This window comes from Artibeus jamaicensis, unplaced genomic scaffold (genome assembly GCF_021234435.1).
Source record: "Artibeus jamaicensis isolate MK-2021 breed Jamaican fruit bat unplaced genomic scaffold, CSHL_Jam_final contig_354, whole genome shotgun sequence".
NCBI lineage: Eukaryota > Metazoa > Chordata > Mammalia > Chiroptera > Phyllostomidae > Artibeus > Artibeus jamaicensis.
Genome location: NW_026521803.1, coordinates 38361952 through 38378828, shown reverse-complemented (window position 1 = coordinate 38378828; position 16877 = coordinate 38361952). Strand labels below are relative to the sequence as shown.

Below are 16877 nucleotides of genomic sequence, written 5' to 3'. Positions count from 1 at the left end.
CGTTCGAGTAGAAACATGAACTCGAGCTCTCTGATGCCAAAGCCTGAGCTTTAAACCACTAGTTCCCTTGAACGATATGCAACAGTATGCAAGTTCAGACCGCCTACACGTAAATTGGGCTTGATACTAATAATGATCCCAGAAAGACCAGCTTTGACTCAACTTTGCTCAGACAGAGCTAAGAAAACAGGCTGTATGCAGAAAAAGGTAATTTTCACAAGGAACATTTCAAGCTTACATATTTCTAGGATCTACTACCTAAAGATAATTTCTTTGACATAATTTCAACATTTATTGAAAGCTTGTTTGCCAGGCGCAATATTAGGCATTGGTGATACAGGGATAACTAAATATGCTCAGTCTTTTCCACATTCATGCTAAATAAAAGCATTTATAAATGATCTACTTTAGGCACGTGTACCATGTGTGATAAAAAGCAAAGATATATGAGACATGAACTCCAACTAGTGTCTTTTTTATAAAACCTAGGCAGCTAATACATCAACACAAAAAGTATTCACTAACACTAATTTATTCACAAGTCTCCATGCAATGAACTTCCGTACGTGTTAGAGACAAAAAGTACACATGTATAAAAGTTTAAAGGACTCAGAGATTACTATGGCCAGAAAAGCTTCAGGGAGAGGAAAAAACCTCCCTTTAGGAATACACAGGATCTAGAAAAAAGAAAAGGAAGACAGAATAAGCATTTAGAGGAAAAAAGTAATATGGATGAAGGGACCGTGTAAAGTATAAAACATGCTGAAGGGGCATTTAGTAAACTGAGCACAAGGTTTTGTATACAGACAACACAGTGTGAAAGGCATGAAGATGCAAAATTATTGGGGGAACTTTATTATATTTGTAATAAAATATTTTAAAGCACTTTTTCATATATTCCACAAAAATGGGGAAACATTAAAAGTTAAAACTCCTCAACAGGTGTATACATCCTTATTTTCTGTAACATAATTTTACTAACAAAAAAAAGGGCTGGAAGGTAAGTTGCTTCTCACTGGAGGAAGCAATTTTAAAAGGTTTTAAAAGTTAGAGTGACAGGAGCAGATAGCTTTTAAAATCAAGTAAGAATAAGGAGGGAGAGCTTAAACACACCATTTATATATATATATAAGACCAAAACTGACGGTGCAGATGAGAGCTGAAGGCCTGAACTACGGCAGCAGGCACGTGCAGAACTTGACAGATGGTTAGAAATAACATAAAAACTACGATGACACTACTCTGAGTGATCTCATCTGCCTACAACAGGACCGGCTGGTTTCAAAGACAACTGAGTGTCCTTCCTGACTGCTGGGGATTTCTGAGATAATGGGTAATAAACTCTGGAAGAAGGTTACACCCATGATTGCACTTTGTGGTCTTCTCCACCATGAGCCTCAGTCACGCTCCACCCCTAGGCTAGAAACTAGGCTAGCAACCTGCAGCAAAGCTTCAGGACTGAAAAAGGGAGGGCAATGTCTTAGACTGCTGAGTAAGGAAAACAGCGATCCAGGTTGACACCAAATTTTCACTGCTGATGTGGGACAGATTTCAGAGCTGGAAGAGGTTGCCTCTGAGATGACCAACCTACTTTGCAGGTTGCCTGGGAGCACAGATGGGGGGGGGGGGCGGGGCAGGAGGAGAGGGCAAACTAATTCTGCCTTACAATTGCTAACTATATTTACCGAATTTTGCCATGCTTAATGAGCACTTTTTTGCTCAAATTTTTGAGGGAAAAATAAGGATGCACATTATACATGGGTAAGTACTAATTCTGTACCATATAAGTGCTTTTAATTCTTTTATTTATGCTTATACATTAAAAGTATAATGCTAGGAAGCAATAACCATATCTGTATGCAAAATAATATCCTGGAATATAATAAGTTGTTTTACACATAGGTAAAAAAATTGAATTAAAACAAAAAATGTTTTTCCTGGAAGTGTGGGCCAAAAACATGGGTGTACCTTGTCCACAGGAGAGCACTATACATGGTGAAATACGTAGCTCTAATCCGAGGCTCGGTTCACCCTGCAATCAGGCAGCATGTGCATGTCCGGACTTGGATGAGTTGAGTACTGCACAGTATGAACACCTTGATGAAATTAAATCGCCTGTTAGGCAGATTATTCACAGCTGCCTTAGTGTGGTGGTTCAGTCTGTCACTTTGTTTCTTTAATCAATGTTGTACTATCTGCATTTGCCTTCTACATTAAGATTGGCTAGTCTGAGTTAATAAGACATATGCACTCTGAGTGAGTTACGAAAGTACTTTACCCGATCTGAGAACTCTCGCTGAGCTGTGTCTCCAAGTTGACCTAAAACGGCAGTTGTGGTGGGGTGGAAACAGAGCGGACTTTGAAGTCGGTGACCTGGCTGGGAATCCCAGTCCTGCCAGTCAAGACATGATATGTGCTACGATATGAAAGGGCCCTTCTCCCAACCAGCAACCCAAATGCAAATTATTGTCTTTGTACATAAATGGAAACATATGCATAATGGCTGCACCCTCAATTATTCGATTTATAATGTAACTCAGTGATCATTCCATATCAGCACACAGATTATCTATTTAAACTAATCAACCCTTTACTGTTGGACATGGGGTTGTTTTCAGTCGTTAATGCCTTTACTTCAAAATGACATTTTAATAAATCTTGGCCCAACTGTCTCAATGTAAACAAGCATGTCTATAATAAGTTATAGAAATAAAATTGGAGATTGAAGAGTCCATTGAGAACATAAATTCATAAAACACCTATCGGTACAGGCTACCTTTCTGATATAGTCATCTTATTTAAGGGTTTAGGAGACAATAATACGTATCCTTACTATTGTGACTTGTTAAAGGGTACAAAATGCAAATATCCACCTTTAAGAGCAATGATAAAACATGACTAGAGATTTTGGTGGTACATTCGCAACTCTCATCATTCCACCTTACATTCTTTGGTCAACTGTCCTTACACATCTACCCCTGAAGGTGATAAATAAAAAACCTTCCGTCCTTACTGTGACTATAAAAGGAGGCTTACAAGAAGGAGCTCTACTCATGACTAGAAAAATCAGAAACATTAAGACTGTTGCCAGGTGCTTTTCTAATGGTAATTCTACTTCCACACACACGCACACACAGAATATGTATTTACGTATACCCATACAATGCAATAAAAAACTACTGGTCTAAAATAGTTTTGTCCACCTGAAACATGCTAAATATATCCTAAAAGAGATCTTTGTTAACATTATATTAAGCATTATTAGCTCATTCTCAGGATTTCCTTCCAAAACAGGACCGATGCCGGGTAGAAACAAGGTGCTAGGCTGGATAAGACACGGTGGAGGCCGGATTTGGCCCGAGGGCCTCATGTTTGCCACCTGTGGCTTATAGGATTAGGTACCAATAATGGTGGAACAGTAGGGTCAATTCCCATTACAAAATTTCCTTGCAAATATTGACAAAGCACAGTAAGTACCATTTTAATTGCTTTATGAATTCCAAAATTTAAAAAGAAATAACACATTCATGTCCCTAATATTTCTCTTCTCGAAGACAATCACAATACCCAATATAATTTAATACAGCAATGTGTGGTGATGGATGTTAACTTGTAGTAATCATTTTGTAATATATACATTTGTCAATCATTCTGTTGTAGACCTAAAACCAATACAATGTTATATGTCAGCTGTATTTCAAAAAATTGCACCCGACATATGGCCACATAGCAGAACAGTATCTAAAATCAACAAGTATGCTTTTGGTATCAATAATTTAGACACCACAGTCCTAACTGGTGTGGCTCACTTGGTTGGCCACACATCATCCTGCAAAGTGAAAGGTCACAGGTTGATTCCCAGTCAGGGCACCTGCGTGGGCTGCAGGTTCGGTCCTGGTTGGGGCTTGTGGAGAGGCGACCCATATGAGAGGCAATCAACTGAGGTTCCCCTCCCTCTCTTTCTCCCTCCCTTCCCCTCTCACTAAAAATAAATAAAATCTTTCTAAAAAGTTATTTAGAAACCATTATTCATCATCAATTCTCTACTTATTGGTAGAAGCCAGTAAAAAACAACTACCTATAAGGAAAAAAATAGGCTGTTAATAGAAGGGTGGGGCAAAAGTAGGTTTATGATTTGAGTATGCAAAACAGTTTATCCTAGTATTATTTTTTATTAATTATTGTATTAGGTTCCACATAAGCAACTGTAAACCCACTTTTGCCCCACCTTGGATAAGCCCTTTCTCAAGTGATATTTGTAGTTTATATTAACAGTGTATTTTTAGACCACAGCAAGTGTTGTTTTCCAGTTGACCATTATACAGCCATGGGAAGGGTCACTGTTAAAAACCATAAAAAACCCAAATTAACCAAATTTAGTTTGGGATCTAAAAATACTAATAAACAAAATGAAAATGTACCAATTTCTGGAAGTTTTTATTCCAACCAAGGTTTTTAAAAAACAAACAAGCATACATTCTGGAGATCACTTCTCACTTTCTTCTTCGAAAATCATACCATGCAATTTTAATTTCTGACAGAAGTAAGATCTGTTTTCCCTGGTTAATACCTCCGTCTTGCTTCCATTTAGCCACAGTACCCACAAGGGCTTAAAACATCGCTGTGTGTTTTTACAGCCACCCAGATGGAAACACTACAGTAAATGGGGAGCCAGATAATGGTAAGCATGTTTCCAGAAGATGTTTTAAATGAGGCAGAATATAAAATAAATATTATATCTTCTTTAACCTCACTTCCTTTTCCTTTCCTCGCTCCAGATAAAGAGTCTAAATTTGGCCAAATAATAAAGTTACTATTTAGTCAAAATTTCAGTCATTCTTGATGGTCGAATTTAAGCCTTACTTTCTCCACAAGGGCTATTTTATTAGCATAACAGATAGTGATTTTTCTGTATCTGAATGTTTATGCTATTGTCCCTGTTACGGAAGACTATTCTATAGTTCTTTCACGTGTTAGTCTTGCTTCTCCATCAAGAACATGCATTAAACATCTTCTGGATCCTGGTCCTGGCCAGGATGCTCAGTTAGTTAGCGCATCATCCTCACACACCAAGGCTGCAGGATCCATCTCTGTGCAGGGCACATATGAGAATCAACCAACCAATGCATAAATAAGTGGAACAACAAATGACGTTTTTCTCTCTCTCCATCTTCCTCCTTCTCTCTAAAATCAATTAAAAAAATCTTTTGGATCCCTACAATCAATCCTTAATTGATCACAAAATTTGAGAAATATATTGACCAATATAAAATACTGAACACTACCTATATTTATCACTGTTAAGCAATGAAAATATATGAATAAATTTCTGCAACAATTAATAATAATTTTGAAAGTACTGGAAAGGCACAGGCAAGAAAAATGACAGGTATATAACAGATATATTTAAGGATGTATGAGTATATAGTCCAGACAATAGTGGCAAGTCTCATTCAGCTAAGAGCAATGAATTTGGGAACTTTTAGAAATATTGTTGATGTTTTCTCTCTCAGAAACCAGAGGAAGCACTACACCCAACTCCAATCTAACAGGTAGGAACTACTTTGTAAAGCAGAAGAGATGGGCACTTTGGAAGACTGTAATTATGGCATTTTTAGTGCTGACAGTAATAAAAAGGGAACACTGAGTTCAATGAGATGCGTGCTCTGAGAAAAAGTAGGTATGATCACGAAACAGAAAATGTGAAAGAGGAAGGTTACTCAACGAGACTGTGGGTTCACAAATAAAATTACCACACTAGGACACAAAGAGCATGAATCATTAAAGAAAAAACTGATTAATTCAATGTGGTGAAATTAAAAACCTTTGTTCTTAAGACACACTTTTAAAAACTGAAAATGCAAACCATACTGGGAAAAATATTTTTAAAACACATATTGATAAAGGACGTCAGTCCAGAATATATAAATAACTACAACTCAATAGTGAGACCAAAAAAACAACAAAAATACCATACTTTAAAAAGTCAGGGAAATTACATAAGCAGACATTTCACAAAAGCAGAAGCACTAATAGCAAAAAGCTCAGAGGAGCTCAGTATCTCTAGTTCTCAGAGAAATAAAAATTAAAGGCACAATGAGACACCACAACACTCCCACTAAAATAAGTACAATTAAAAGCCTGAAAATACCAAGTGTTTGGGGATGTAGTATATAAATTGAACTTTCATACATCGGTGATAGGAATCTTCAATGCTACAACCACTTTGGAAAACAGTTTGACAGTTTCTTATAAACTTAATTACATGCCAACTATATAACCCAGCAAATCTATTCCTTGGTATCACAACCCCCCCAAAAAAAACATATGTCCATGCAAAATCTGTACAAGCACTTTCACAACAGCTTTATTCATACAGCCCCAAACTTAAAACACACACACACACATACACAAATGTCTAACAGGAATGGATAAACCACAAAAGGAAAGAACTACTAATTCACATTTTAAAAAATGGATACATTTGAAAAACACATTGAGCGAAAAAGGCCAGACAGAAAAGAATATCTACTCCACGATTCCATTTATATGCAATTTTAGAACAGGCAAAACTTATGTATAGAAATGGTTCTCAGTCAGGAAATTCTGCCTTCCCTTCCCTGGACAAGGTTAGAGACACATTTGGTTGTTACAGCTTGGGGGGCAGAGGTTGGTGGTGGTTGCTACTGGCATTTATCTAGTGGATAGAGAAGCCAGGGATGGTGTTATACATTCTTGAGTGTGTGTGCGTGTGTGTGTGTGTGTGTGTAGGTGTATACATATAATTCGTGTGTCAGTATCTAACACAGGTGCAGATAAATGAGGATAGCAGAAAAGGAGAAGTGCACATAAATATCGGATTGTACTTAAACTGTGATTTTTTTCTAAATCACAGGACTTATTTCAAAAACTATAAAAATGTATAATGCAAAGGCAATTAGAAGAAAGTTGTACCCTAAAACATTGCTAAAATGTTTACTCTAAATTATGAACAACTATTTCTATACAAAAAGTTTCTAAGAGGTATTTTCACCATAAACACTGATATCAAGCCATACCAAGGTAGGCCGGAAAGATTGAGAAATTCTTTTAAATGAAATAGGATAAAGTTATAAAGTAAGAATAAGGCATTTCAGTATATTAACACAATAGAAAACACAGCTGCTATAATTCAGTTACGTCCAATAGTCGCAGGGGCTGCACGAAACGTAAGGATATAAAAGTGTCCGTGAAGAAGTGACTATCTAATAAGAAAATGCTATGGCTGACAAATCAGATACAAAACAGCTGTGGCTGAGGTTTGAGGGAAGGCGGCAACTAGGTGCGGGTGGGGAGTGTGAGAACTCAGTATTCACAAAGACGTCCTCGGAGCTGGGTCTGGAGGACACGGTAGAGGCTTGTCAGGTGAAAATCATTATTAGCTAACGTAAAAACTCAAACAGACAAAAATCCCCAACTACAGAACAATTTTGTTATGCTGCCCTGTTACATTTTATAGTCTTAAAGGCCAGCCATGAGAAATCTCTGGAGGGGAAGGTTATTCTACATGTTGAGTAAGGAAGTTATACCAACCGAGAACATTCCACAACCAAGACGGGGCAGCAGCTTAGGATTTACCTTGACAGAAAATGCACCCTGTGCCCTTTCTACTTCACCTAAGTTTGGCCATGTAAGTCTCTGGCACCGCCCCAAAGTATGGAGACAAAAAGTAATCAGTGAGGCTACAGTTTTAAAACTGCATGTTTAACATTTGTTAGCAAATTCTAGTTGTTCTCATGTAAACACTGAACTATCTCTTACCATTCGTAGGGGAAAATCTAAGATGCCTCCCCAAAGGAGATGCTGGGAATCCAATATATACATTCCCTTGAGAGTACTTTTGAAGCCGTAAGAAGTGCTTATAAACAGTATATGAAAAATGTGGTAAACGATTGCTCTGTGCTGCTAAAATAATTTTAACAAGGTCAGAAACTAAATTCCTCACTCATGCAGAATGAAAAGGAGGCAGTGTGGTGGGACCACCAGATAGATGGCAGGCAGAACTTGCCTACTCCGCTCCTTAGATTTCCTGTGATTTTGGAAACTACTGAAATGAAGGCATTGAAATTGAATTAAATTGATTATATTTCAACAGAACACATTTTATGCAGTTGGCCCTCCCACCACCCTCCCCACCTTTTTTTTTTTTTTTTTGAGTGAGAAACCCCTCCCAAAGACAAAGGGTTTTTAGTGAATCTGACTTTGAGGACCAAACAACATTTCCTATTCTTTGACTGAATTACTGCGAATAATTTAAGAAACACACTTTCCTGGTAGTGGCGATTCAGGACATTGGAGAAAAAGGAAAAATGATTAAAGCGATAAGCCAGTCTGCGAGGGAGCCGTCTGGAGGCCGGTGAACTAGAAACGCTGGATATTGTTTATTGATACTGACTCCAACACGGGAGCCGGGAGCCAGTGCAAGTTCAGCCAAGGGATGGAGGCAGGCGGAGAGAGCAGTCACTGCCGGATTCTTCGGCTTGCACCGCCAAGGGCCACCGCCCCCTGCAACTGTCTTTCTAAAACGTTCCTAATACTCAGCAGCCGCCCAGAAAAACCCTCCCCCACAACAATCACAACCCTGCAGGAGAGGCAAGCCACGTTCACTTACTGAGCTGTCCCCCGCCCGACGTCATGCTCGGCTCCCGACCTCCTGCACCTCCAACGCCGACGGCTCCGGGGATCCCCGGCGCCCCCATCCCCGGCGGGGTCCCACTCTGCCTCTCGAAGTTGCCGGGATTGGAGAAGTAGTCGCGCAGCCGGGGCAGCTCACGGCCGCTCTCTAACAGTTCGGTGTGCAGCTCCAGGGCGGTGAGCAAGTATTGATCACGCAACAGCTGAGCCGCGATTGCATCAATTGACAAGCGGGCCGGGGTCTCCCCAGTGCCCCCCAAAGCCACCGCAGCCGTCGCCGCCGCCTCCCCAGGGAGCCCTGGCCGTGCACTGCTCCCTAAGGGCACGGGATCCTGGGGCGATAGCGAGTCTGCAGAGCCAGGATCTAGGTCGCCCCCAGAACCCAGCCGAAGTCCTGCCCGCCGCTCTTCGGTCGTCGCTACCTCTTCGTCGTCTTCGTCCGAATCACTGAGGAATGGATTCACGCCACCGCCACCACTGCCACTACCTCCAGGCACCATCGCCGCCATCTTATTCTGTCAGGCGTGTGGGTACCTCCCTGACTGCCTCTGACAGGCCGCAGTCTGAATTCCCCCTAAACCTCAGAGGGCACTGCCCACCTTCACAGCCCGAGACCGGCCACGTCCCGCCTCCCCTTCTGGAGAGGAGGCGTAGGCTCAGAGGGAGCGGGTCGGGACGCAGCTGCACTGGTTGTTTCAGCCCCTGCTGCACCAGCAGCTGGGCTCTGCAGGCGTCTTCCTGGTCTCCAGTCTCGCGAGAAATGGGGCGCGTTCTGCCCCCGCTCGCTCCGCCTCGTCCTGCGCCCGCCCCGCCCCAACCCGGTCGTTTCACTCACCCGCGAGCAAAGCTGCTCTGGGTTCCAAGGCAAAACCCCGCCTCTGCTCCTGTCTCATTGGTCAGTGGAGGAGAGGTTACATAGGACTGGTCCTAGAGTTATCGCGATAGCAGTCGCTGGCCAGGTAAGTGTCGCTGGGCGTTCTGTGCTGGAGATACGGTTATGATCGTGAGTTAGGAACGTTCTTCGGGGTCTGCTTTCAAGGGGCAGAGGAGAACTCTGCCACAGAGTTGTGTCCTGCCTTCGATCTGAGGAGGCCTCATTCCCGGGTCAGGCCTGATCAGGATAAGTCCCAGGTGAAATCCGGGACCAGTGCACAGAGGTATGGAGGCACCGAAACTGGCCCCACTCCCGCAGACGCGCTGCTTCTCCAGCACGCTTTACTTTTTCTTTCTTTTTGCTGCCAATTGGTGACATTTTTCCTGCATGTGTAGCGGGTGCGCAGGCAGGAGTTAGAATTTGGCTTTTTAAAAATCTTCCTTCCCTTCCCAGCCACGTGCCTGGTTGCCCTGGAGGCCTGGCAATAGCACCGACTGCTTGCACTTCTGGGGAGTACCTTCTCGCCTTCGAATTAGTGCTACGAAACGACAGGTGGGGTGAGGTGGGGCGTGGGAGGTGCAAAGTAAATGGAAAAAGGATTTGCTTGGGTCTGTGAATACCCTGATAGCTTCGACTTGGGTAACAAACTTAGGGGTACAACATTTAGGATTTAATACTTAATTTGCACCACAAGGGACCCTTCAATCCTATCCAGTAGAGAGATCAGTGACTGATAGGACCCTTCGGTCTATCCAGTCCATATACAGTGCCATCCAGTAGAGAGATCAGTGAATTTAAGCCTAGGAATGTTCATTGACCTGTTCAAGTCAACTCCACTCATAAATATTCAAAGGAACTAAAACCAGTTCTATTAACGTCCGAAAAGCCATTCTTCTCCCACTATGCCTTGCAACTTGTCCGTTTAGGCTGGAATGCAGGCATTGACAGTGAAACTTAATTATTTTAAAACTTAGATGCTTTTGGATAGTTTTGACTTTCTTTATGAAATACTAGCACATAAAGTAAGTATACTAAATTTGGAAGTTCGATGTTTATCTTCTATGTCATTCCTTGGTTACACTCCAAGGTGGTAATGGGGATATTCGTTTCTAGCCAACGGTATTAGAGCGCTATTCCTGAGAGTTTCTCTTTTCTTCACACATAAATTGCTACTTTCACGGGTTTAAGATTCCCTTTCTTTCTGTATAGCTTCCTTTAAGCACCCAAGTAAATAGGTGAGCAGTCATTATGTTATCAGGTAAGGTACATTATTACATCCCAGAAGTAAAGTATCTCCTCTAGCTCTGTGGAAAAATTAAAATAGAGCATTCTTACATAACCTCCGGGCAGGTTATTGGTTTACACGCAAAGGTATGCCAACAGGTAAGTGTAGGCTTTCGTTTCAGTTTACCCAGGCTCAGTAAACTCAAATTTTCATTTGAATGAAGCTTTGGGTTTGTTTGTTTTGTTTTTGCCAGAACTTTTTGGCACATTGTTAGTACTAAGAATGTGAAATATTTTTTAATACAATGTAAGCGTTTGATGTATGAATTCTCAATATTTTTCAGTGACATATATTGAAGAAAAACATGAAAAAATCCCATGTTAGAAAAATAGTGTTAAAAATAACTAATGCTGTAGCCGGTTACATATTTCTTGGCAGAAAGAATTGCTGATGCTTATTCTGAGTGAGTTTGCCAGAGAGAATGCAAGTGGAACCAAGCTGTGGAATGGAGGAATGAAAGGGATTAGGGATGGCTTGGGAAGGGCAGGATTAGAAATGGGCAGTTTATATACAATCTTTCCGTCTCTGTAATGAGGAATTTTAGAAATTGCCTTCACTTAGGGTCCCTGGAGAGGATTGTTCTTATCAGGTGGAAGAGATCCCACCTGATAAAGGTTTGTATCCCAGTTGTACCAATTATTTGCTGTGAGACATTTACAAAGTTAGGGACTTCTTTAACCTCACATTCATCTGTCTGTCAAAGAGATAATGAAAGTACTCAGAATTAGGAATGAGCTGGTCGCAGAGCCTGGTACTTAGTGTATCATAAATGTTATTATAGCCAGTCATCATTTAGTGCAATATTAGCATAAATTAAAAATATTTGGCAGGTTTTTAAAAATAAAATAAATATCAACTGGAAAAAGCAATTAAGTCTGCACGGCCAAAAAAACATAGCTTTAACTTAGGGTCTGACTTCTACAATATAAGTTGAACATAGAGTTAACATGTTTCCTCAGAGAGTTAGTTGTAAGCAGTTGGCTATAGAAGTCCTTCATGATTGGCTTCCTGTACAAGTCTAGTTTCCTGATTCTACTTTATATCCTAGATTCATGGATTTGTTGATGTGACCTTCCATGTCCATAACAAACCAACTGGCTAATCTTCTCCGTAAGTACTTTGCTTTTCTGCTATACAGTTTGTCAATTTAAAATTTTAGGAAGTAGTACACATTAGAATATTAATAATTGCTGATCTCTGCTTAACAATAGTTTATTGTTAATATGTTGGGAATATTTTTCTGCTTATCAAGATTTGCATTACTGTGGGTCTTTACGCCTAATGTTTCATTGAATAATGAGAATGATTGCAGTTTGTATCATAGTGATGAAATGTACCAGATTGTTTTTTTCCCATGTCCTTCAATCATTTTTGTGTCTAAAAATTATTTTTGGCTTTAAAAGTTTTAAAATAACTACAAGGAAAATTTTAAATGCAAGTCGTGGTTGACTTAAAGTTTTAGAAATATCTAATGTTTTATTGTTTTTTTAACGTATAGCAAACATTTCTCAGGCAAAAGCTTTTATTGGTACATGGATATGTGTCTTAAAATTATTAGTAGTTATTCAGTTATTTTGAGAGGTTTCTAAATAATTGAATTATGACAAAGTTTTCTTTTTCAGTAAATCTAATAAAATGGGATTCTGTATCCTGAATCTTTACAGTTTTTCTCTGTGTTCTGGAGCAATAAAAAGAGAAGCAAAGCGGCCTCTAGTGGCAATACTGCATATTACATGTACCATTGAAATGATCATCTTAAGTAATTCGGTAACCATTTGCTAAGTGCCGAGGACTGTGATGAGTGCTGGAGAAGCCCTCTCTTGCTGTGATGAAATTATGGTTAATTTCAGACAGATAGTAATGGTGAAATACATAGCTGTGTCATTATGAACCAAAGTAAAAGGTTCGGTTTCTGATTCAGACTGCAGAGTCCCAGCGGAGATGGTGCTTGAAAGCTTGAGGAGATGTTATGAGACGGGGTGAGAGAATGGAGGGAAGGTTGGAGGTGCGTTCTGTGGAGGAATTGTACCCATGAAGGCCTTGCAGCAATAGGGAGCGTGGCACATGTAAAGAAATATAAAGAAAAAAAGGCCCGTGTGGGGAGATGCCATAAAGCAAAGGGGGCAGAGGGAGCTATGGGACAAGGCTGGAAAAAGAGGCAGAGGCCAGCCCATGTAAGACCTTGTTAGTCCCCCTAAGGATTTCGGTCTTGATTAGGATGGGGGAGAGGCACTAAAGGGTTTTAATAAGGGATGAGTTGTTCAGATTTACATGTTGAAATAAGCAAAACAAAAAAAATAATTCATTGCCACACAGCAGAAGAATGGGGTATAAAGAATGACTCCTAGTTCTCTGGTTTGCGTATTAGGATGGAAGGTGGCGCCTTTGCCTGAGACTGGGGGCCCTAGGTGCTGGGGGGCTCCTCCCTAAACAGGACAGGGCTCATGGCCTGGGCCAGGGGGCGGGGTGGTGGGGGTGATGCCATGAGTTTGGTTAAAAACATACTCAGTTGCATTTCTTTGAAATATGCAAGTGGATGCGTCAAGGTTAGAGTTACATACATGGGTTTGGAGCTCTGATTTGTTGAGGCTTTTGCATGTATGTGGTAACTAAAGCCAAGAATATGACTTAAAATGTTTAAATAGAAGGTATTGAGTGAGGAGAGAAGAGGGCCTACAACCAAGTTTTGAGTAGCTCCAAAAGTCACTGACCAGTAGCGCCCATTTTACACTGGTCATAGGCTTAGGAAAAAAACCAAAGAAGTAATGTTCAAGGAAGCCAAGAAATGAGAGCTGTTTTCCAAAGACGGCGTGGTTAAGAAAGACAAGTGCACTGGATAAGCCATGGAGATGAGTGGGAAAAAGCCATTGGGTTTTGCTGCATTAGTAAAAGCTTTCCCTCGAATGTAACGAAAACAAGGGCTCATTGTAAGTTGTCTGAACTTAGGTGGCCAGGTAAAAAGAGACTGCATTCAGTATTTTCAGGAAGTCTGGCGGTGGTGGGACAAAAGAGCAGTCAATGCTGCTAAAAGATTTTTTTTTAATTAAGTCTTATATTTGTGAGATGCATCCTTGTCATAGATGTGGTTTAACTCGTTTTCAAAGCTACATAGCATTTCATTATGAATTGTTGATAGAAGAACATACAAACCTGTAGAGAATTTTAATAAAAATTCATTTGAGCGAAACAGACGATATGACTAGAAGCAAGATTTCAACGGACCAGGCAAAATGCTTCTCTGAAGGACAGTTTGCAGTTTCTTTTACGAATTTGGAATTAAGGAAGGAAGATTGCATGAAGGTGGGAAAGAGCAAGGTGGGGGTCAGATTACAGAATAGTCCACAAGATTACGACTGCTGTTGCAGGTGGACGTGATTTAGAAGGAGGTGTCTGAAAAGAGGCATTTCAGAGGTGCTCACCTAGACACACAGAAATGATGGACAGGGCTTGCTTCAGATTTGTCACACTGACTGTTAAGAGTGAAAATTGGAAGAGGCCTTAATGCTGCACAATGTGGGGGTAATCAAGAGAATTAAGATGCGCCCTGCAGACTAGATACATGAGGGTGCGATGCATAGGAAGGCGTTTTGTTTTTTTTTAATAACAGAAGTGCTCATGTACAATAAAGGAAAAAATCAGTGTGTAAAATTATGAGCCTCTAAAAATGAAGATAGGATAAAATAAGAAACTTAATAGATTTTTGTCTAGGTTGTCAAATTATGGGTGACTTTTCTATATTTTCTAAACTTATCAGAATGATTGTCTTACTTTTATATTCAGAATGCCATTATTAAGATGGTGCTTGTTGTTTAGTTGAAACTCATGTAGACTAGAAAAAGCAGAATATTTATTCTGATAGTCTTATGTTTAGACTGCAGAACAGCATCTACTAACTAAGGCATTTTCATACTTTATGAAAAATCTTTGACATTTAGCTACTCTTGATTTTTTCAGAAAAAAAAAGTGGCCCATAATTTGGCCCTTTGCTCTATTTCCATTTTTTGTTACGTGCTTGGCTTCGATAAGGTTTATACCCCGACGTTTAAGCTCTTTGCAGGGTATTGTGTCAGCCTTTCTTTCCACGATGTAATTTTTCAGGCCGGGGTGAATAGTATGTGTCTCTAGTCAAAGTTATTTCATCTCTGGTGGTTTTCACCCAGGAGTCATCGTATATAACTAATGCAGTTGCATTACAAGACAGACACGTTAGAGTCCTTGGTTGATCTCAACCTCCAGAGGTTCAGCCACAAAAGCAAGTTTAGACCGACTTGAAACACACTTCATGGACAGGTTGATCTTGGCAGTTAACTGCACGCTGTCTTACAGGATTATTTACATGTTTCATTTCCCATTGCCTAGCTTTCCCTTGCTAAGTATTTGTAAGCCCATCAGGTCACCAGGTCTGTGACTGTGCCCTCTTCCGGTCTCTGCACACAATTATTCGCATCATATGTGTGCAGAACACTTTTATTGATTGAATAAATGTAACCTTCTGCTTTCTTCTTTGCTGTTCAGGGAACTAAAAAACTGTGTTCCCTGAATGAGTACAAATTTCCCGAAGCAAAGATGAGATTTAACTACTTTTTCCTTCCTGTAATTTAGCTAACTAGACAAAGACACATGTTGTGTATTCAAGTTGGTGATAGTGGAGAAAAGTTAGAAGTCTCCTGAGCCGATAAGCAAACATTGAAAAAAATCCTCACACATGTAGATGATATGAAAATTCTGGGAGTATCAGTGGTTGTCATATGGGCAGCCAAGAGCACCAGGAGTTATATATTCTATTTTATATAGGATTTGATTTGACTGCACCCCAACTCATTTTAGGGCTCATTTAGTTCTTTCTTTGTTTTTTGATCCTACTGTATACTAGTTATTAGGAGCTTAATATACATTTAATTTTATTATAGTTCACTGGAGCTGATTGCTTATTGAACGTTTTATTTTTTCTTGAGCGTACATTATCATGCATTATTTCAGTATCACCTCATTATTGAAAAGTGCTCATTGTTACCACCACAAATGAAGCTGTGAGATATGCAGAATTGTAAACTATGTATCACAACTGCATGAAGTCATCAGGCTTTGTGAAAGTATAGAACTGCAGCGAGGTTCACCCAAATTTCATTTCGTTCCCTCTTTCAGCTTTTCTTGAAGGTTATTAGGTGCCCTGGACATGCTGCTGTTCTTCATTGTGGGGTTGTTTGTCCACATTGTGTTCTTCGCCTCCATCTTTGACATCTACTTTACCTCCCCCCTGGTTCATGGGATGACCCCCCAGTTTACGCCACTGCCTCCTCCGGCACGGAGGCTGGTGCTCATCATCGCCGATGGGCTGCGGGCTGACGCACTCCATGAATTCGATGAAAACGGAAATCCTAGAGCACCGTTTATTAGGTGAGCGTGTCGGCTGAGACAGACATCTTTGGGAAAAGTATGATCTGAACTGATCAAACTTTTTAAGCAGAGGTGTCCAAATTTCTTCATGCCTTTATCTTTCTAAGTTCAGTTTTCATTCTATAACTAAAGAATTTTAAAAAATCTTTCTTTCTTAATATGTGGTTCAATGGTTTTCAAGCCTTTTACTTAGTATGTGTGTATTTTACTGAAATTTGTTTTATTATGAGGTAAGTCAATACTAAAAGTGTCTAAACCGGTACTTAAACTTTTTTTTAATGGAATCAATTGGGGTGATGTTGGTTCGCAAACCAGTACAGATTTCAAGTGTACAACTCAAAAGAACGTCATGGGCACACCGCATCGTACACCCACCACTCCAAGAAAAATCTCTTTCTGTCCCATTTTCACCCCTTTGGCCCACCTCCACTGGCTGCTTCCACGTCCCCTTTCCCTCTGGCTGTCACCCCACCATTGTCTTACAGATACTTTTACACAGACCTTTTGGAGAGCCAAGTGCTTCTCTTGAAACATGTTACAACGCAGTGCTTTGTAACTAGTTGCTCTGCCGACCTTTCCCCTGCAAAGGCATTGCTGGTGGTCTCGCTGTCCAAAATTTTGCAAATCACTATGATACAATTTAAGAAA

The 16877-nt window shown here is 40.4% G+C and overlaps 2 protein-coding genes across 19 annotated transcripts in view; one reads left to right on the top strand and one right to left on the bottom strand.

Moving 5' to 3' along the window:
* The window catches only part of RELCH (RAB11 binding and LisH domain, coiled-coil and HEAT repeat containing), an 89644-nt gene extending 80233 nt beyond the window's left edge, over positions 1–9411 (bottom strand). For all 8 annotated transcript variants that reach the window (XM_037156395.2, XM_037156396.2, XM_037156399.2 and 5 more), the window contains exon 1: positions 8651–9411. In XM_037156395.2, coding sequence (XP_037012290.1) covers positions 8651–9182 — 532 coding nt within the window. In that variant the 5' untranslated portion in view covers positions 9183–9411. The remainder of the gene's footprint in view (positions 1–8650) is intronic.
* Positions 9412–9595: 184 nt separating this feature from the next.
* Positions 9596–16877, top strand: part of PIGN (phosphatidylinositol glycan anchor biosynthesis class N) — an 81973-nt gene continuing 74691 nt past the window's right edge. For 7 of the 11 annotated variants that reach the window (XM_053664268.1, XM_053664272.1, XM_037156407.2 and 4 more), the window contains exons 1-3: positions 9639–9830; positions 11881–11942; positions 15978–16229. In XM_053664268.1, the coding sequence (XP_053520243.1) occupies positions 16009–16229 (221 nt within the window). In that variant the 5' untranslated portion in view covers positions 9639–9830; positions 11881–11942; positions 15978–16008. The other 4 variants (XM_053664263.1, XM_053664264.1, XM_053664265.1 and 1 more) reach the window with 4 other exon arrangements.